Source organism: Dermacentor albipictus, chromosome 3 (genome assembly GCF_038994185.2).
Source record: "Dermacentor albipictus isolate Rhodes 1998 colony chromosome 3, USDA_Dalb.pri_finalv2, whole genome shotgun sequence".
Lineage (NCBI taxonomy): Eukaryota > Metazoa > Arthropoda > Arachnida > Ixodida > Ixodidae > Dermacentor > Dermacentor albipictus.
The window spans coordinates 42,867,515-42,889,390 of NC_091823.1; the positions used below are offsets into that span (position 1 = coordinate 42,867,515).

At 46.8% G+C, this 21,876-nt stretch overlaps 2 protein-coding genes across 2 annotated transcripts; one reads left to right on the forward strand and one right to left on the reverse strand.

Annotated features, from left to right (window-relative positions):
- Nucleotides 1-9,078: 9,078 nt before the first annotated feature.
- Nucleotides 9,079-12,950, forward strand: LOC135902605 (uncharacterized). Its single transcript, XM_065432799.2, has 4 exons — nt 9,079-9,287; nt 9,416-9,622; nt 10,220-10,433; nt 12,586-12,950. The coding sequence occupies exons 2-4, from the start codon at nt 9,541-9,543 to the stop codon at nt 12,740-12,742; spliced, it is 453 nt and encodes a 150-aa protein (XP_065288871.1). The 5' UTR covers nt 9,079-9,287; nt 9,416-9,540; the 3' UTR covers nt 12,743-12,950.
- A 1,277-nt stretch (nt 12,951-14,227) lies between these two features.
- LOC135902604 (uncharacterized) lies at nt 14,228-18,669 on the reverse strand. The gene is made up of 3 exons (XM_065432798.1): nt 18,201-18,669; nt 17,097-17,326; nt 14,228-14,695 (listed from the first exon to the last, which is right to left on the reverse strand). Exons 1-3 carry the CDS (start codon nt 18,253-18,255, stop codon nt 14,591-14,593), a joined length of 390 nt encoding a protein of 129 aa, XP_065288870.1. The 5' UTR covers nt 18,256-18,669; the 3' UTR covers nt 14,228-14,590.
- Nucleotides 18,670-21,876: the final 3,207 nt, after the last annotated feature.

Sequence of the window (21,876 nt, forward strand, 5' to 3'; positions counted from 1 at the left end):
AGTAACACGTCGCGTTTGGTGTTAGAAATGAGCTATGATAGCTGTTGTCTTAGCGTAGATAAAGTGCACGGATGTTTTTTTTTGTTTTCTTTTCTGCCACAAGACCTATCACAACAAAAGCGAATTGACGTCACTGCAAATGTTTAAAGGTGCGTTTTATTTCGTCCCAGTGGCCATGTGTTTCTCTAATTAGCAGAAGGTTAACATGATCCTTGCCTTGGGAGCACCAAATGGCAACAAGAGGAAGGCCGCAAATATATATCAGTCATTAAAGTGTGGCGGTAGACCAAACGCATCGACTATCATTAGAAATTATGAAAACCGGCAGCTTCAAGAAGCAGCGGCCGAGGATTCCATCTTTGAGGCCTAGCCTACGCACGGATGTTCTAGCATTTATGGCCTCAAACCATCATGCTAGAGTGCGGAACGTGGCCGCCCAGGTACCGATTTCTAACTCATCAGTTTGGAGGATTCTAAATGACGGCCTCTCACCCGTACCACCTTAACCAGCTTGAAAGATAGGGATATGTAGAATCCTCTAGATTTCTCGAATTGGGTCCTCACAAAAGCCGATGAGTCACCGGACCTTTTGAGCAACATCATGCGCACAAATGAAGCCAATTTTCACAGAAACGCCCAAGTAAATTTGCGCAATGCGCACTATTGGAGTGACTCCAATCCACACTGGGTAAAGCGCAATCGGCACCAGTGCCATGCTGTGGTCGTTCAATTTGTGGTGCGGAATTTGCGCCGGTGCTATAATCGGTCCCATCTTCTTCGATCACACACTGACTAGACAGCGCTACGCGGACGAAATCCTTGAAGGAATAGTGGATGCGTTTCTAAACGAAGTCCCGCTGTCACGTCTTCCACTTCTGCGGTATCAGCAAGATGGGGCACCCGCACACAGTAGCAGCCGAGCTCGAAACTGGCTAGATGCGACTTTTCATGCCCAATAGATTGGAAGGCACGGGCCTGTAAATTGCTAAGTATGGACAGCTGGGCAATAGTCGGTCGCCATTAGCATTATGAAACATCGTTCCAGCGCACAATTGAACACGGACGAGAAGAGAAAGACAACACGAACGCCGGACTTCAACTGAATTTTATTCATGGAAAACAGGGCTTTATGTACACAGGGGGTGGGGTGCTGCTAGTGCGCAGGGCCACCCAAGGAAATATTTTTGGGTGGTCCTGCGCACTAGCAGCCCCCATCGTTTACAGACGCGATTTCTTGACCGAATACGTACAGTGAACGCCACTACGTGCGGTCGCCGCGATGGAGTCTCCTGAACCGGCTTCTCGCGTAAAAGGTAGGCAAATAGGTAGGCACTATAGACCGTTTCATCGGGCGAGGAGGATAGGGCGCGCGGAGAGCCTTTCCTCCTCTCTGGCTTGGGCGATCCGGCGCGGCGCTGCTTGAAAGTATTGCTGTCGCGTGCTGCGGAACGATTTCGAGATGTTTTAGATCTTACTTTGTGAAATTTACGCCATGTCCGTTCATATGAGCTCGTCAGGGGAGCTTTTCCGTGCATCGGTAACTACAGTAGGCGGAAATATCTTTTGGGGGGCGCAAAAATCTGACGCGTTTTATCAGCCGTGGCGTACGCACATTATCAGTCGCGGAGTGTGTATGTGTTGTGAACTATTTTGCTTATATCGGTTTAAATTCGACAAAGAGAACCGGTGTCTCTGTATTAGCAGCATGAAATCGTAAATCTGTTCAATATCTGATCGCTTGGTGTAGGGAGTAAAACATAAAGCTTATAAGAGCGCATGCTCGTGCACGGCCAACCTAAGGCAACCACGAAACATCTAAGCGGCAGGCGCAATCAAATATTTGTGATGCACCGGCATTGTTCTCGCGCATTTCAAGTCTAGTAGGCTTGAAATTACCATATGTCTACGCTAGCCTTCCTGCATGAGGCCGATGGCGCTGCTCAACACAGCGATCACTGCGGTTGGTGAACCAGCACGGTACATATGTAAGCTGTGCGCTTCGACATTGCCTTTATGGCCTGCATACAGCCATAATATATGAGGGATCGCATAAAAAGAATGCGATGCCTATTTTTGAGGAGAAAATTTCCGTAATGCGTGTGAGTGCGTCGTTGAGAACGGAATGAACACAACCGAAAAAGAAATTCGGTTATCATCCTCTTTCTCGAAAAAGCAAGAGAAAACGGGCTAACGCCGCAATATATAGGGCCTCGCATAGTCACGCCGCACAACGTGTATAAATATATAACCGCTGATGCGGTATGCTTGGACCATGCGGTATATAGAACAAAGATATATGTAATCCAGCACCTACCACTGCTTGAGACGCTCGCGCGGTTCGTAAACAGTCCCTTTGCTGGACAAGCGTAATTCGGACTGTAAGGTATGCTGCTATCACTTACCAAAACTATTTTATTCAGGGGCGGAAACCTCATTCATCGAACCAAGTAGCCACGCAATGTAACCTGCAGCGAACAGTTTGAACGCTTGTCAAAGTATAACATCACAGCTCCTATCGTAGCAGAACGGTACCCACGCTCACGCCGTTACGATCGTCGCGTATGTTTCATGGCTCCTAAAGCGCAGCTTAGTAATAGAGGATAATACTGCAATAAGGTCACATTAGTGACTGGAACATTCAGAAATACACAATTCATCTCAGAGGCTGATTGTAGGCTCAAATATGCGCGCACACATGGCGCTGCGTGTTCCGCCCACCTCAACGCCAGCAGAAACTCCGGCCATGACGCATTAAACCACATCAGCACGTCTCACAGAACCATTTACCACTTATAAAACGCACGTTATACTAAACAGACCGCACGACCGCGAAAACAAACGCCAGAACCTGCCACCGAGCGTATACCTGCCATGCAAAAGACCGCTTTCACCCAAGCCAGTATGGCGCTCCTCATAGGCGGCGCCACTGCGTTCCCAATATGGCGGCGCCTACGAAAAAACGGTCTATATATATATATATATATATACATATATATATATATATATATATATATATGTATATATATATATATATATATGGCGCCATTTTCCCTGACGATTGCCGGACCCCCTCCGCAAAGTAGGAAACAAAGCATCGTTTTTTTTTATTTTCGTAAGTGCGTACTCAACCTACAAGTGCCCGTATACATATTTATATGTGGGGTTCGAAAAGCTTGTCGGGCCCCATCCCCGTCCGGGAAAATGAAAACTTTGCGCCCATGACTCGCTTGAAGGGCAACTCCGGCGATTGTTTGATGTCCACTGATATTAAATAAATTTTGAATATATGTTCTATCTTGCACTTTCATTATCTGGGCCTAACTACATGGCTGAATGTCATTTAGTTTTCCCGAAAATGAATTTTAAAGATTAATTGCGTTCCCAACTCAAGACTTTCTACTGGCCACCCCGTGTTTGTGACATCAGAGACTACACCACCACTGCCGCTGAAATCCTAGCTTAAATCGCCGCTGTCTAGTTCGGGAGCTCTGTAAAAACTCGCTGTGTCGTCAGGAGACACCATCAGCTTCGCTTCTTCGGCGTTAACGCCAAGTGTACTGCGTGTTTACATTATGGTAATGTAGGATCTGACGTCATCGACTCATCGTGCCGTCACACGAATCAGCTACCCGTTTCGGTTTCAGTCGGTCGTTTATTGGTTATTTCAAATTATTGATGAATTTATAAACAAACTGAATCACCCTACCGGTGGCAGGACTGTCAATGCCATTTGAATATGACAATATCCTAATATGGTTTAAAAAAGACGCTGAGTTGACCTTTAACAGTCTCTAAATTATGGAGTTTTACGTGCCGAAACCACTTTCTGATTATGAGGCACGCCGTAGGGGGGGACTCAGGAAATTTGGACCACCTGGGGTTCGTTAACGTACACACAAATCTAAGTGCACGGGTGTTTTCGCATTTCGCCCCCATCGAAATGCGGCCGCCGTGGTCGGGATTCGATCCCGCGACCTCGTGCTCAGCAGCCTAACACCATAGCCACTGAGCAACCACGGCGGGTTCGTTCTTAGTAGCCCAACAAACATAGCCACCAAGCAAACACAGTGGGTGCTTAACAAGTATCGAATGACCCGACGTGAAGGGAAGTAGTGCTTCTTGGAGCGAGGGGCAGCAGATGTGGCTGTTGCTGACGAGGAGCTTCAGGTCCAGAAAGCGGGTCACTCCTTCTACAGGCAGTTCTTTAGTGAAGGCGAGGCCTTGGAAAATGGCCCGACTTGCTGATGTTCGTGTTGTCTTCTCGGCTCCATGTGCAGAAAAGTGAACGCCAGTCAACCCCACAATGGTGCCTGCAGTAAGGGTTACACCTCGCGTCCTGCGCAGTGTAGCAAGGAAGTCGCCTACGAAATTCCCACCACATGTGGCAAAACGTATATCGGGCACACGACCGGTTGCGAGAATGTGCGTGCTGCGTCAAAAACAAGAATGGGAGTAATCACGCCGTCCATTGTGCCATTTGCAAATGCAAGACACAGAGGTTCTGCGCCAATACCGAAACAATCGAGCACGTGAAATCTTTGAAACCTTCACGATGATGCGCAAAGGCCCGAATCGCTTAAGCTTTCCTTCAATCGTTCTCATCGACAAGGAATACAGACATCTATTGACTAGTCATTGACTAATCATTATGTTTTTGTTAGTTTTTACTGTCAGACCCATGCGCGACTGGAAATTTAAACCCTCCCCCACCCCTATGTTTCCTTCGCCCTTTCCTCCTTTTCAAGCTATCTATTTCTATGCGCACAATAAAGCAACCATTAGCAGTCAGCGGCCGTTCTGTGTTTCTGCCGCCTGTCCGTGTTTGAGCCCTGTTTTTCTAGCATAGATGCACACCAACAAGCTCGCCTTCAGACCCTCTCAAGTCACTCAGTCACCCCTTCAGCGAAGGCCCCCAATCAAGGCCCCTTTCAGCGAAGAGGCCCCCTTCAGAGGCTTCTTCGCGGTAGCTGCCGTGAAAGGGAGAGACGTATCTCCCATTGTACTCGGGAGGGTCAAGGAGCTGTACAATTCCTTGACACTCCCGGCCTCCGTCCGGGCAGAGGCCCCAGCTGCGGCTGAGGCCATAGCCGCGGCCCTAGTAAAATACCCAGATCTCACGCGCGGTGGGAATGGATGTAAGCGAAGCTTCATGCGCCGTTCACGTTGATCGACGAGAATTAGCGGTGATGTTGACGGCGCATGTTTATTTTCTTCAGCCTTTAGTCCAGCACTGGAGTAGTGAGTTGATGTTAAGCGTTACCTTGCGTGCACCACTGCTGTTTGTCTGCGTAGTACACAGAACACACAGGGGGAGGTGTTTGCTAGAAACGTTGTTGTGCACCATATTTCATAACATCTGAGCGGGTTATGCATTGTCAGAGCCTCACATGGCACATCGCATCGGGGCAGAAGTATTAAAGTTTAATTGAATTATGGGGTTGTACGTGCCAAAACCACAATCGGATTATGAGGCACGCCGTAGTGGCGGACACCAGATTAATTTTGACACCGTGATGTTCTTCAACGTTTCACAAAATCAAAATGCACGTGCGTTTTTTATTTCGCCCCCGTCGAAATGAGGCTGCCGCGATTGGGATCAAATCCACGACCTCTAGCAATGCCGTAGCCGCAAAGCCAGCGCGGCGGGCACAGATGTGTTGATTTGACAATCGACCGCTTCCGTAGTGTCTCCTGGACTCTGCGGTGCGCTTTAATTAATGCAGCTTTGCTTCTGCACGCCTTGCGTAAGTTACCCGCTTGACATATTTGCATAGCGTTTATTTTTTAGAAATAGCAGCAACGTACTTTACCGTACCTTGAACTTGGTTTCCCCGCATCTCCGGTCGTATAATAATGGGAGTTCGTTGCCTTATCACGTCAGCTCCCCCAGCTCACTTATCTGGGAACTGCCTCTTCTCCTCCTCTTCTTCTGTCTACAGTTCTATCTGTGTCCCCTCTGGTCTCACACGTTAGTAGGAAGGGAAGCGCCGCAGTTTCTGCAATGCTTCTGAGGGGAGTCACGGTTAATTACAGCTGTCAAGCGGCTATGTGGCGACGGCCAGGGCACTCCAGAAGGCATTGTGCACATTCGACGCGGTGGGGTGAAAACGAGTTTCTCCCATCGTCTTTCCTCTCTTACTCGCTCTGAACCACCCCCCGACGCGGTGTGCGCGACAGCAGCCCACAGCAGCAGCAGCAGTAGTGGGAAAGTCGAAAGAAGAGACAAAGAAAGCTTTAAAACACTTTTTTTCGGTTACCACGTAATTTTCTCGCAGCCGTCATGCAGCCATGGCGGTGCGCCATGCTAAGGGCTAGAATTACTGTATATGCTACCAAAGGCAGCAGAGTTGCGCGGAGGTCCGCCATCTTGCCTGTGAAGGAACCAAACGAAGGCGCACTCCGTTTTTGCAGACTTCATGCCTAGCGCATCGCCGATCGACCATGGACTCTTTTCCAACGCTTGTGAACCGCTTTTCCGCCTAATTGCATACAGAGTTCATCAAGACAGCTGACTAGATAACATAGTCACATAGAAAGCCGCTGATTTTGTTAGCGCGCGGCGTTAGATGCGACGCGAATATTTGTTTTTTTGGACTTGGACTTTGTGCATAACATGCGCTCGCAGGTGATTTACCTATGCGCCATCCCCACACTTTTGACCTGATAACTCAAGGGTAAACTGAGTATTTATAGATACGCCGTCCGAATGCAGCTTTCATTAATCTCGACAGTAACGTAAGATCGCACTCCGACTATTCTAAAGGAATGCGTTGATAATGCTATTTTATTGAGCCCACATATTCTACAAAAAGTGCAGAGTGAAAGCTACATAGAAAGGACACTGTAAGCTTCAACACAAAATATAGTTTATTCAAAACTAGCTAAACGTTGGCATTGGAGGTAAGCAGATACCCATCAACCTAACACATGTTTTCTTTGCTTAAAGACTGTTTGGCATCCCGATTTTGTATCAACAGCGATAAATACGCGACTCAGAGTGGTGCAGTGTTTTGGCCTGTGAACAAAAAAGCGCTGATATGCAAGTCAAACATCTTTTAGACAATAAAACCCCAATGCAATTTTTACGGAAACAAAGTGCGTACCTATATAAAATACGATCCTGGCATTTTGATCTATGGCGAGCTGTATCAAGTTCATGTTCTTTTCCACACACAAAAATGTGCTGAAAATGACGACGTACATAGCTAATCAGGTTCCAAAGCTCTCAATCTCCAGGTCTCCTAAGAACATGTTACTGCTGAATCAACGTCCCACTAATCGTATGTAAACTCTGGTAGGCTTTCACATTTGCTGTAAACATGCACCCAGCACGCACCTACCAGCAGGCATTGAATACTTGCAAGAAAGTCATTTTAGTTATGCCTTCTCACGCTCAGGTTTCCCAGAATAATATTTTCTGGGGGAGGGGGTAGCAAGTCGTACGTTTTTCTCTCAGAGGGAAGATGTAGCTGCACAGCATACTGAAGCAAAACTGGCAAAGCCCTTACCATATGTTACACGACGACACACGAGCCTTTTTTTACTTCCTGTCTCCCATAAGCAGTTGATATAATTACTTAGTAATAATGTGTATTGTGTCCACATGTAACTAATGAAGCGCTGCATGATCAACTTTACTAAGTGGGGCAGAAAACTGTTGCACCGGTGGCAATAAATGCATGCAACCGCGCGTACAATTAACGCCATCATATTAACGTTCCTGAAATTGGAAGTATACTTTGAATTTTTTTTTTGTATACGTGTAAGGCTTCAGTCAGACGTAGGCAGTCTTTCCCTTGGGGTAGCATTTCTAACATTTAATTTAGCGCCTTCAAAGTCGTTTTAAAAGTTTCCTACGGCGCCCCCGACCCATCTATGGCACACAATATTTTCGAGTATACATTTTACAACGTACGCTCTATACTACAAAATTTAAGCCAGATATGTTTGGTATTTCGCAAGCGGAAAACATTTTATTCTTGAGGCAAGCATTAAGGAAAAAAAAGACCTATTCACATAAATATGACAACGTTCGCATAAATGACAACCTATTAGTATAATATGACAATACGACGCCCAGAAGCACCTGAAACGTTTGGATTTCTCCAGCATATACTCCACTGAAGTGCACTTTCTTCTTGCGAAGTGTCATCCTAAGTCAGATGGTTCTGAAACAACGCACTGTTGAATACCCTATCAAGTTCCCTTGCAGAATTTAGCGAAGCACTTTAAACAATCCAAAGACCAGAACTGCCAAAATTCTGGCATTTTTTTCCCGAAAGGCGCCTTATTATCTGACATTCTTCCAGCTTTTTTCACACATCACCCATGAGATACCTAACGTCCACTTCGAATCAGCCATTCAAAAACCCTGCTGCGCATGCGCAATAAAGGTATTTTCTAACCAAAATTCTCTGGGACCACTGACTGGGAGAACGCAGTATTTAAGAACTTTGCGTTTAACATCGCGGTACCCTGAGCACATGTCTATTCTTCGGGGTTCCCACGGTATGCCGAATGAGAACGATGTGCATTCCTTTCCTGGTTAGCCAAGTGAGCCGAAGTAGGTGGGTGGGGTGAGATGAGGGGGGGGGGGGGGTTACATGAATTCTTCGGATAAATTCGCGGAATGGCTTCGTGCTCGCGCTTACCCTGAAAAAAAACAAGGTGGGGTCGCGAAAATAAATTTTGAGGGCGCTTTTCCAGGGGACGTTTTCTCTAGTCGGACAAAAGCTTCCAATACAAAGCAGCCACCATGAGCTCTCATCCTATTTCATAGAATGCGCCAGGGGTTAGACAGGGCGAGCTGGCTCGTCTGTGGGAACAATACCCTCCAATTTTTGTATGGTGATACGAGGCTCGTACCACCCTCGCCTCCAGGCATTTCACTGCAAGCGCAGGGTGCCTTCAATGACAGACAGATGGGCGAGGAGGCAGTGATAAGTGTTAGCACTGTAGGGTAAAGATGTCCATCATCCTCGCCTCGCAACCATAGAACCTCACTGCACTTGCACCCCCGCCCTTCCTCGAAAAAAAATGCACGTGGTCCAGAAGATGATGACGTCGACTAAATAAATAAAGAAAAAAGAGGTGGGACGGCAGCGTGAAAAATCATTGGCAGGAGGAAGTCGTGTCGCACTGCTGTTGGAACGAAGCTCCTGCCCTTTGACTGTCCCACACTGATTCTGCGTCGATGGTCTGGAGAGTTATCGTAGACAACGGCCCGGCATGGAATTCAGTCGCTTCAACGCCGCCTCGTGTTTGCAGTGGTTTGCTTGATCCGACAGGTAAGACAAATCTGATCTGATTTCTCGTTCTTTTTTTGTTTGTTGCTTTCTTTGTCCGGCAATGCTCGCCTTTCAGCCACGATATATCGACGATAGCGCGAGGGGCTACAATGCTTGGTTCGTTTCAGCGTGACTTCGTGGCCACGTGTTCCTCGTTCTGAAGACGATACGGGCAGCAACCTCTGAAGTGAAAGCCTGCATACGTCGCAGTATACGCCTGCAGGATCCTTGCAGAAGACGTTCGCCTTTCGACATGTTTGTAAGCTGCAAGCTGGTCGTACCGGCGGTAATGCTGTATTTGGCGACATTAATTTGCCATGCCTCCTGTGGATCACGTGAGTCCAGAATCTTGACACCTATATGGAGGATTTATTTTCTTCGATCTCTGTCATGCGCGGACCAGATATCTACGAATAGGCCTGAATGCGTTCTTTATGCAACGAGGTTATATCAGAAATTTATATGATCAGCTTAGTAGGTGGCGTTCACTTGTTCAGGCTACGGGTGCTCATTGTACAAAGCGTTCTGGCGCATCTGGGGCGAGTCTCTGAAGCAGCGAGAAACGTGGGATGCGGGCGCAAAATTTAGAAAATTTTGATTTTTTAAAAATATTGCTCGTGTTCGAAACATTTGTGTTATTCAGTGGATGTAACGCATGCGAAACGAATATATATATATATATACTAGAAGTTGATTCATTAATTAAGATGAATTATGCAATTAGGCGGAATGAAAAAAATAATCTGAGTATGTACAAGCGACGGCAAACAACGTTACCTTGTTTCTGTTCAGCTGCGTGGCATTTTCATATTTTTAAATCTTGGTGCATGATAGTTGCGACACTCTGTATATACATGCATATACTGCATATATTGCGATAAAGATACACATGAGGTAAGGCTTCCTTTTTTTTTTTACGTTTTCTCCTGCAGTTGGTCGTAGCGACCCCACTCTGCCGCACGTTCGGGTTCGGAGAACGCTGTACGGAACTCCGGAAGAGAAGTTTTTCCAGCTCATGGCCTACTACAGGCTCAAAGTAGCCGTGAAGATGCAAAAGACTGAGTGTTACAAGAGGTCCTTCTGTCAGGTGGCGCGTGCCTTGGGTACGGGCTCCTCCAAAACAACCTTCGTCGGCAGATTCATGAGGTGAATATGCGTTACGTTCGTCTCTCTGTACTTACCCCTTCGCAACCACCGCGTCTCAGTACTGCAGGAATGGCGCGACAAACAAGTGCGCGTTGCTGAACACAAGCAGCGGAAGCCCGCTTTTGCCAAAACGCGTCCGCAGTTGTTGGTGTGGAAACCTCTCTTCGCTGTATAAGAGGCGACATTGGTGGCAGGCAGAGGCCGCTTGCCCGTGTAGTCAATGTGCCACTTTTCGTAAGCGTGGACGCCAGGAAGGTGAATTAACACAACGGCCGGTCTGGAACACGCGCCCGAACGTGTAATCCAGTCCGGCCGTGAAATTATCTAGTACGTACACGCTTCTGCTGCGCCGACGTTGGGAGGCGCATTGTAACTTTACAGGAAAGACCAGTGAAAATGAGAAGGAATTCAGCAATGTTGTTGTTTTTGGCAGAGGCAGGGTCAAAGAAGAGCGCGATATTCTAGAAGCTTACTACATACTAGGTTTGCAAGGTGATGATTGCATTAGCACAACTTCAGTGCGCTTGCTCGAAAAGGAATTTTCCTTTTTTAGATCGGTCGCGATAGATTCTGTGCATCTCTCCCCCTTGCCATTGCATTTTATTTGTGGCTGGTTGCGCTGCGCACGCTCGGTTAGCCTTGCAGGGAATGTGCTGTTTTCAATAAAGCACAGTTAGTCCAGTCGTTGCGGTGTGAATTCCGTCCTCTTGCCCTTCGTCTCTTTGACTGGTCTTCCCTGTAAACGGTGCACCAACTGGCTCTGATTTCGAAGCTCCTACGTTATAGCTCATTACGTTATTTGTTTATGCGGCGGGGCTATGCTAAGGCTAGTGGTAAAAAGTAGTAAAAAAAAGGTGCGTAAGAACGAGAAGCGCAGATTTCCAATTTGATTGAGCGAACTTATCGCAGGCGCCACATAACATATAAATATATATATATATATATATAAAACACTGTTTTTTCTTGTTTTTTTTTCTGGTTGTGTTAAGATGTGCGCGGGATAAGTTCACTTGTTCGATGTGGGCAACATCAGCTGCATGAAAATTTACAGAATATATGCCCGTTGCAGATAACACAACTCCGCTTCTGCAGTTCGTTTATCGGAGATGCGTTTCCGTTTGCGTCGGAAACCACAATCCTTCAAATACGATAATTAATATGCGAATTTAATTTCAGTTACGAAAACGTGACAATTACTGGTGATATCGAAATATATATACCCTCCCCGGTGGCTCAGTTTATATGGTGTTCTGTGGCTGAGTGCGATGTCGCGTGTTCCATTCTCGGCAGCGTTATGATGGGTGCGGAATGCAAAAAAGCTCGTGTACCGTGCTTTGGCTGCACATTAATTGACCCCGTCAGGTACGTGGTCGACGTTAAATCGGACTCCTTCATCTGCATCGCCCCTAATTAATTTACCGCGTAGTTTCGGAGCGGTAAACCTCCTAATCTGATCTAGACTAACCAAACAACCGACTCTGCTCGCATTATCGAACACGACGGGCGAGATTCGATGGTTTTTTTACGAGTTGCTTTCTGCAAGCATCGATTTAGTGCGGTGGGCAGATTCACGCCTTGCGTATGTAGGAGTGGCATGGCGCCTGCAAGCTCCGATTGCTGTATGTAAATTCTCAACTCTCAGAGAGGTTGTGAAGTATGGCGGACAACAACGCCTCATTCGTTCGCTGTCAACATGAGTGCTAATTATTGTCAATCAAAGCAAACAGCACAGAAAGCGTTGCTTACATCGGTTCCTGCAGAGTGTGGGATTCAGATAATTTTTCTTCCATGTTTTTTTATTGTAGCTGACTAACATTGTTTCTTTCTATATTCGCGCCTTCTACAAAGTTCTTTGTTAAACGCCGTGGTGGCTCAGTGGCACTTGCATTTTGCTGCTGCACCACGAGGACGCGGGTTGGGCTCCCGACCACAGTGGCCGCATTCCGGTGTGGGTGGAACGCTTATCGGTATCTATAGGTTCATACGCTCACCTGAATTCGTTCGGAGCCTTCCATTACGGCGTATCTCTTCCCGTGTGTTGCTTTAGGACGTTAGTACACACAAATCAATAAATTAGTTGCTTCTTGCTCAGAGAGCAACTAAAAGCGCTGCATCATATATTCTTTTTTTTTTCACCTTTCCAACATCGCAGGGGCGTAGCGGAGTTGCCTGACTCCCTCTTAGGAGCACTTGGCAAAGGGTGGATTGGCCAAGACTGCGCTCAGGCGTACAGGTCGTGCGACCGAGCCAAGGACTACGTCCGGCGCATTGTGGAAGCCGTGATAAACACTAAACAGAGCACAGAGTGACACCCTGCAAGGAGCAGCTCGTTAGAGACCTTTTATTTACACAGTGGACGAGGTTTACACCTCAAGAAGGAGTATTCTTCGGCGCCATCATTGCGGGTTTCGGCAGAAGTTGCGGACCTTCGAACGGACACCGGTGTTGAGAGAGCGTGCTCACTGTTCTTATTAGGCAACGTCGAAGCATGTTAATAAATCACAATTGTGTATATCACCTCGCATTTTGTGTGTGGATACTTGGGGCGAATACGGTGAAGAAATGTGAGTGCGAAATTAAACAGAGCCGAGGAAATATTGTCGTGTCTGTTTCCTTTTTCTTGTCCTATTTTGCCCTCGCATATTTTTCGTTGACCCAACAACCCACCTTTCGAAGCTATCTACGGGTGTATGAACGTGGGCAGGTGGGTGTTATCGCCCAGCCCACACAGCGCGCTAGTTGGCTATTGCAATAGGCTGGTACTCTGGACTGCGGGCTTCGTAAGAACTTATTAGGCATCGTATTCCTTTACAATGGTCTCATCTTACGAATAGTTTCTCTACCCTGCTGCACTGAAGGCAACTGTGGTTCTAAGCGCTCGTTTCGCTTGCACTTCTTAAAGCATGACAAACCGGTTTAACCTTTGCGATGTAGCTGAGGATAAAAAAGCTTACGAGCAACAGCACGAGCGCCCTCTTCGCCATAATCGGCTACAAACGCTCACAATGCCGTTGTCATCTGCACACTTCTTGAGGTCTCTTTGAAGCCAAGAGCAGGAAAGCAGCGAAGACTACTGGGATCATGGCGCCGGCAGCGCGCTTGCGTATGTACTTCTCACGTGGTGATATATATCAAGGCCACTTGCTTTTCAGTGATTGGAGACTTTTTATCCAATGCTAACACGTGATAGCTGTGCAGGGAAAAGGGGTTATCGAGGAAATGTGAAGCTTTGGTTAAAAAAAAAATCAATAAACGGGTAGGCAGGTTTTTTGTACCGTGGCAGCATTCGTTCGATAAACTAAGCAGGCCACGTCAATATCCGAAGGTGTCTTTCTTCCCAGCTTCGTTCCTCACAACAAAAAGGAACAAACTGGTGTCCTCCTCGCCTTAGCAAGCGTGCCAAAATACCGTCAACAAAGTCACATCAGCCGGCGAAGACTGCAAAATGGCTGACCTTTGCACTCCACTCAATGTTGTGGCGAAACCTACAGACGTCATGCATGGTGGCAGAAGAGTTTGTGCACTATGAGCGCTTAGACAGCAGTGATCATGTTGTCACCGTGACAACATGATGCAAGTGCGCGGAACGCACGTGCTGTGAGGTGAAGTAACTTCCGACCCTGCCAAGTTTACGCATATCGTGCAGCGCTGTGACGTCAAAGTAATAAAGCGGACGGTGCAACTGGTGTTCCTTCCCGCGCATGTTCTGGTGTACGATGTTCGCAATGTTGCATGCAGTAAAACGCTGTGCCTTTATGAAAGTATTGATGAAGCAGGAAAATATGACCGTTATAACCGTGCCACTGTTGTACATATTCGGATTAACGCACCTATACCGTAAACGGCTTCTCATTCGTGAGCTTGGTTTTCTTGTTCAAACTACCGAACAATGGGCAGACAGCAAATTTCCATAGATGGAAGCGAGTTGCACAGTCACAACAATGAGGCTCTCTATTTCCATGTGTGTGTTTTATGCGCACGGTCGCGCTATATATGTGCAGATACCATGTGATCGTGTGTGCGACGACCTGCGCAGCGTCGTGGTTAACATTATATGACGAGGTATAAGATGTATGAAATGAGTATGAGTTAGATGTGCAGCTGGTTTTGTGCAAAAGGCGATTAGGCCTTAGCCGCCCAGCAACGTCGCGGCGGTGTCATGGAGCAGGGACCACGTAGAGATGTTCCTCGGGTGGCAAAGGGCTGTTCTCCTTGTAGTCGTCCTCCGGGTACCTGTTGGGCCGGATACCGTTCCTGACAGCCTGCGTATAATTTGCAGGCATACCCAGTCATCAGGAAATTGCAGCGAACAAGGCTGAATAGTTCAGGATAATGTCCTTAATGTTTTCAGGATATGTGTAATTTCTCTTAAAAAGCGGGCGGCCTAGACACCAGAGTGAAAAGGAAAGAAGAAAACAAAAATGGTGAAGCGCGTGGAAGGGAGCACGTAGATCGCAAAGGAAAGCTGCTAGGTTTATAGGATAGAGATGTAAGAATGAACTTTGTCGGCTACCCTACATTCTCGAAAGAAAAACAAATATGAAAAAAAAACATGGAGCGCATCGAGAGTTCGATGTGTGAACAAACGTTAAAGTGTAAGTGTTTGTCACCTAGTCCCAAATTCGGTTGCACATGCTAGCAGATTTCAATATAAATTAGCTTCGCCCGTAACTGGGAGCAGTAACACGATAGTTGGTGAAATATAATGCGCAGTGACCTCTACACTGTTTCGCGCTGCGTTTGTTGGAGTGAACATCCGCAAGGGGGTGCGAGTGAGCAATCCCCTTTCGGGAAGTGAATTAAAGAAGTGAGTCGTATTTGTTCGTGGAAGTTGCGCCTCTTGGTAGCGAAGATCGGCTTTTCTCGCTCCTCTTACGTAAATGGCAGCTGCGTTGGCGCAATCGCGCGCTCCAAGGTTAATATTCTGTAGCATCAAAGTAGTGGGTGAACTGCCAATCCTGAAATGCCACTCTGTTGGTCGTAAGCGTGAATACTCACGGCACAATGGAAATTTTCCTGTCTCGGTAATCTTCTCGCAAAATATTTTGGGAGTCCAGCGACGGACGGTGATGGACACCGGCTGACATCAGAACGACCATGCGAGTGAGCCCGTCACAACTATCGATGTAAAAATTACGCAGATCCAACACGCGTTTTGTAAGCTATGCGAAGAGAAGCTTTCGTGAAGCGGTTAATTATATGATATGGTAATGTTCATCTTCTGCAGCGCATTTCGCAGCATAGCTATCATGCCTTCCCCAGCAATACGTAGAGACCCCTCCACCGCTCACACAAACATACACGCACGACCCACTCAGACCACACGACCCACTCCTAATTTAGCGGGACAGTCCCGACTTATGAGTAAATGTCCCGGGCCCTAAATTGAACCAGTAGGGATGGCCACATATCTTGACTTAATTATTGTTTTTTTCTGCAGAATAACGATCAATTAACCAATTTTTTTTTTTATAACGCCTGCATGCTCGGTTGCACTTTTTTTTCTTTTGTCGTCTGTTGCATACTTATATACATAAAATCGTTTTACAGAGGAGCTGTATATAGCTAGGGTACCATAGAATTTTCGTGTCAGCAACAGTAAAATTAGCATCACAAATGGCTCATACCGCCGTAAGCAAGCAAAAAATGGAATGGCTCATAGCTCCGTAAGGCAGAGGCTACAAGCACTCGGTAAAGTGAACCGAACAGTGCTTACATTCTTTCTAATCACGCATACAACATACAGAACAGCATGTCGAAAACTGCCATCATCAATGGCTCATACCCCTGTGAGGTTCATGGCTACTCGAGTAACATTACGTGGGTTAGTTGCAATGACACTACCCATGTGGCCGTTTTCGGTGATTTCAATGTGGTTGTGCCGGGGCCGGAAAGGGAGAGGTTTACGCTTTTCGTCTTGCAGACATATCGCTTGCGATGCCACGCCGATCCGGCCCAACCGACCACCCAGCGGCGTATACGTGCATCGATTTGACATGATCAAAAAATGTGTTTGCAGTTGCGGGTATGCGGATCACTGTATATCATAGCGACCACAAAGCCGTTGTGACTGTCATTACTGACAATGAGTGATGCAATAAAGCCTTCAGCCCAATTTTTCTTACCATGGTTTTACAGTTTCCCTCGTCATCTATCTTCGCAGGGCAGAATGACCTTTTTTTTTCATCGTGTTTCTAGTTGTATTGTAGGCCCTAACCACTCGCAATATTTATATCTGCATGGGACGTTTTGTAAGCCAGGCTACTGCACCTTTATTGTAGATCGCGACATGGTAGGTTTAGAAAATTGTGCAACTTTGTACAGTCTGGCGGCTCGTTCCTGGCCCTGACAAGGTCAGTCGGCGAATTTTCTCCGTCGCCGTGGTGTTCTATATAGATGGTTCGGTATTCTATAGGCAGATGCTGTGTGGTTCAAACTATGTGCTTCAAACGATGCGCTATTCAAACGTCAAAATGACTCTGACCTGGTTTTATGGTCCTGACTAAATTATTCCCCAGAAATTTGAAACATATTTTCCACGTATAAAGGACATGCGTATTCACGACAACGAGAGAAACGCCAAAGCCATAGCACATATATCCACATGGAGAGTCTAGCATTTAGGCCACACGTATATGCGCACGCAAGAACGTATAGCTCCACCTGTATGTTCTTACGGACGTTCTCGACAACGGCGGCCGTTCCCTGGCGCACGCCCGTGGCGACGCCCTGGATGCCTCCGCGGATGCCGGTGCCCACAGTGGCAGTGGCGTTCTGCAGGTTCTCGCCGACGCCCACCACGACGCCCAGCAGGCTGGTGTTGCTCAACACTCGGTTGCACAGCCGCTGACAGCGCCTGAAGTTGGCCAGAATCTCGCTCTCGCTCGCAGCGCCTGCGATCAACGAGAGGGAGACATCGGGATTTTTTTCAATGCTGAAAAGAAACTTCGCCAGGTGAACCGACGACGAAATCAATTAGCTTTGAGCGGTGCGAATTATACGGGGGCTAGAAACCGAGGCTGTGTGCACACTGCGATCATTTGTGGCGACAATAAGCGCGTGATGGTGATATAACCTATTGCTATGCTGTATATAATCAAACAAAAACGCCAGGGAGTCCTTGGAAATATCCGTGACCGCCGATACCAGAAACGTGGCTTTGTAGACACCTAGAAACGACATTTAGTTCTCGGGGTCTCAGGAACTGCATCGCGGCTATATAAGCATAGTGAAAGCATAACATGAGATGGACACACCTGCTCTTTAGTCAACATATGTTGTAATCGAAACATGGGCGTTTGCGAGGGCTTCTAGCATTGTGGATCACAGTGTGTGAAGTCTGGCTCTGCCAGTTTGTGATGTACAGTAAACGATATAACATTTTCGAACTGTACGGATCACGAGCGCGATATCGATGCTGTGAACTCTACAGTGATAGCATACAAATTAAGCGCACATTTCTGACAATTGAACGAATGCACGCAAAGAAAAACGGCTGATTATTACATACGTACAGAACAGACGTACACATTTCTTAAGTTCCACTTTCTCCACATTCCTCATATTTCAGACAAGACGAAAAGAAAGAAAACGTGAACAAAACGAAGCCTGCTTCTGCTACCCTAAAAGCGATGAGAATGCTGGCAAGACAAGCTACTAGCCAACATCGTGAAGTTATCCGCGAATGCTCTCGCTCGCGTGAAGACAGGGTTAAGTGAGCCGAGAGCTAACCGAAACAAGGTGCCTATAGGGTGAGTTTGTACGAACGGCTGTGGTGAAGAAACACGAGAGAAACGACGAAGACGGTGCTCCAAGCCGCCATGACGACTCCTCTGCGAACCTGAGGACAGGCAAGCGGCGTCTGAGAGATCGGTGTATGGCGGCTGCCGGCTTTATGGCTTCTGGTGGTGACGACGACGCGCTGGACATGACGTGGGCAAAACTGTCGTCTGCTCCCGGAAGAGTCACTGCCGAAGTCACTGACCCCGTCCGAGATGCAGCTAGTATATTCCGCAAATGGAATATGCAGCACGCCTCGAAAATCGTCCGCGTCGTTGAGCACACAAGACGCGCGCGCAAACCCGCGCCGCAGCTGTTCCAACAAGGAACAGACACTCGGGCGAAAGCGTGTCGGGTGGGCGGGGGCAATAACTTTCTAATCCCTGCCGGCTTGTCTTTCAGCTGTGTCCCGGCTTTAGCGCGCCGTAGTGCTTCCGCCGGTAAATCCCAGGGCAAAACCAGAGCGTAAACGCACACGGGGAACCCATAATGAAAATGCACTGGCTGTCCTGTAGAGTGCACAGAGTGTTAAGTGTTAGGTATAGAATGTTATACCTAAAAACAACAAACAGGATGGCATGTCACAATTACCTAGCAAAATCACTATCAACAATGTGATTTCACTATCAACAATGCCTACTCTAATCTCCATTGCGTTGTATATATACATTATAACCCCATGAGGCAGGGAGTTTCTAATGACTGCTTTTCGCAGCGCTTAGGCAAAAGTATTCCCATGGTGACTGCAAGGAAATGAAGTGTCGCCGCATCCTCAGTCACGCAACAATGGTCCACGTTATTTAGGACGGTTCGTGGTTCGTCTAATTAGTGGCCTGAACATCAAGAGCGATGAAATATGTCAGGTGTTATTTTTATTTTTTACAGCTAAAAAAAATTAAGAAGCACCCCCCCCTCCCCCTCTCGTGGTATGTAGCACTGGAGCTGGATTACCAGAAGAGGTGGGCATTACTTGCACATAGAATAAAAATGCATAACTGGCAGTTAATAAAAAGATCACTAATAAATAGTTAGCTAATTACTTTATTTACACAATTTATTCAATTCATTAACAAATTGGAGCCAGTTAGTCCCCGCTATATCAACTCGGAATTAACTTTGAATTTAGCATCAGCTTTCAAATAACACCATCAATCTTGACGTATAAATTCACTGTTGTTCCACTTTTTAACAAAAATATTGATGCACTTAAGTGTAAGAATAATTGGAGCAATTATATCAACGTACATTTCGGGACACATATATCAGAATCTCAAAATTAGTGCCATCCGCAGAATTCGTTCCAAGTGCCTTGTAAACCCACAGGCTTCAATTCGTAAATTTCAATAGGTGCCGTAATGCAATTAATCTAAAATTTATAATTAGATAAAATTGACTAAGTAATCGATTGTGTATTTTGATTTCTCGTGTATAGAAAGTCCGCAAGAAAGTCTACAGTTGTGCTACCTATGCCGCAGGTGGCATTAAATATTTTAATTCTAGAAAAAGAAAAAAAGCACGCTGTATAGTAAGTCCGTGACAAGCGAGACTTTGGGGTGCGATCTTGTACGCGTTCCAAAATCGAACGGAGGTGGTCCGTTCTTTACGTCACGAAATAGGCGGTCCGTTCCGTTGCGTTCGTCCGATGACAGACGACACGGAATGATTGACAGCAGATATCACGTCACAACTGGCGTCATGGCGGTCGTCACAGTTCAAATTGACCAATCGTGTGCGTCTCGGTGGAACGGACCGCCTCCGTTCTATTTTGGAACGCGTACAAGATCGCACCTCAAACGTCCTACGACACAGAACGTCTAAACGTGCCTCTGAATGCTCAATGAACATTTGTATCCTTACTGGATGTTTGGTTTTGTTGAATATTGGAGCTCGCTGGGCATTCCGGAGCGGAATCTGGACATATTATGCAGGGGCATTATAACGTCGAGCTATCCTAACTTTTCTATTCCAATTCTGAAATCAGTTCTCCACGATTGGTCAAACATACTTCAAGCCGCCCTCCCTTCCACCGCGCTTGTCTGTCAGGCAATGTCACGAAAAGCGCGAGAACTCCTCATTTGGTACGATATGTGCGCACTGAATATGCATGATTAGACCGGATGAAAGCAAAAAAAAATTTCTGATTAGACTCCTTTCTTTGGCCATTAGGCGTCGTTTGGCCAATCGCGATCGGTCAAACGTTTTCGGGCTGCGTCCACTTCACCTGTCTGTCGCGCGACGTCACAAAACCGCGAAAACTCAACGCATCAGAGTGATATGTACGTGTTAAAGACGCATTAATATTCGAACAAGACTAATTTGTTCTGAACAGCCCGAGACTGCCCCGTTACTAAAAACAATAGAAGATGGCTGCCCACCGATCGCTGTGGTGCTGGCTACTCAAAGCTGTCGGGGAGCATGGACCTATTTGCGTATGAAAAAAAAAATAAATGTTGCGTGGGAGTATAACGTTATGGAGACCTTTCGGCACGTATGCGACATGGCTCTGCCACCTCTTCTTTGCTGAGGATCTGTTTTAACGGTGCTTTAACCTTTCGTCACACGCCACCGCGATTTTTGACCAGCCAACGCAAGCTAAGTAAGGGGAAGTGGACCAATCGGCGACGCCGGCACCACCCTCCTCATCCGGTTATCTAGTTTCACTGTGCTGGCTCGGTGCCAAGGACACTCTCTCCACTTGAGCGTGCTCCTCGCCTTTTATCAGCCTATTAGATAAGTAAACTGCTCAATTTAGGCAATGCTATTCGCTTTGAAAGCAGAAGGTAGCATCCTATAGATAAGAAGCGCGCTTGATTGGGCTTTGCAAGCAACGCTGCGCTTTACCGTCCATGGTTATACGTAAGCTTGACGTCTGGCGACTGGAGCAGTATTGTGTTATAGGATCCCTGCTCTGTATATGCATTATTTGCATGCATGTAAACCCAACACGCCCAAACATGCATGATTGCGAGGGATGTGCCCTGCAGCATTTCAAATCGAACGTCCGCCGGTCTACTTATTCCCTTCAGTCACGTATTGAAAGGGGCTGTAGACAAATGCACCAAAGTTACACATTATACAATGAAAAGAAATATAGGGGGATTTACGGTGCTAAAACCACGACGTGAATATGTGCGACGTCTTAGTGGAGGGCTCAGGATTTATTCTGATCCCCTGGGCTTACTTAACGTGCGCCTAAATCTAACTTCACGAGCGTTTTGGCTTTTTGCCTCCATAGAAATGCCACCACCGCGGCCGGGGAACTACGAATCCACTACCTCGAGCTCATCAGCGGAACGCAATATCGACAGGCATAACACCGCGGGTCACCACATTGAATGTGAGTCCAGCTGGGGGTGCGGTTGTTATTTTGAAATTTTCTAGCGAACCTTCATAACTAGATAGTGATTAAATATCCGCTTATTGTATATTGTCGGACACGTTGCGTTCTTTCCTCATGAAGGGACGCAACACCAGCTTGAAGCACATGTACAAATTACTGGCTGCAAGCATTACGAAAAAGGAAAAGATTGCAATATCACCCATAATGCGAAGCACGTAAACCCATGACCAAAAGTATAGGGACCAGGGATTGGGCGATAAAACTCATTTGCTCCTCTGTCTGTGAATGCAACTTGAAATAAAGTGTGCAGTACACACTTGGCAT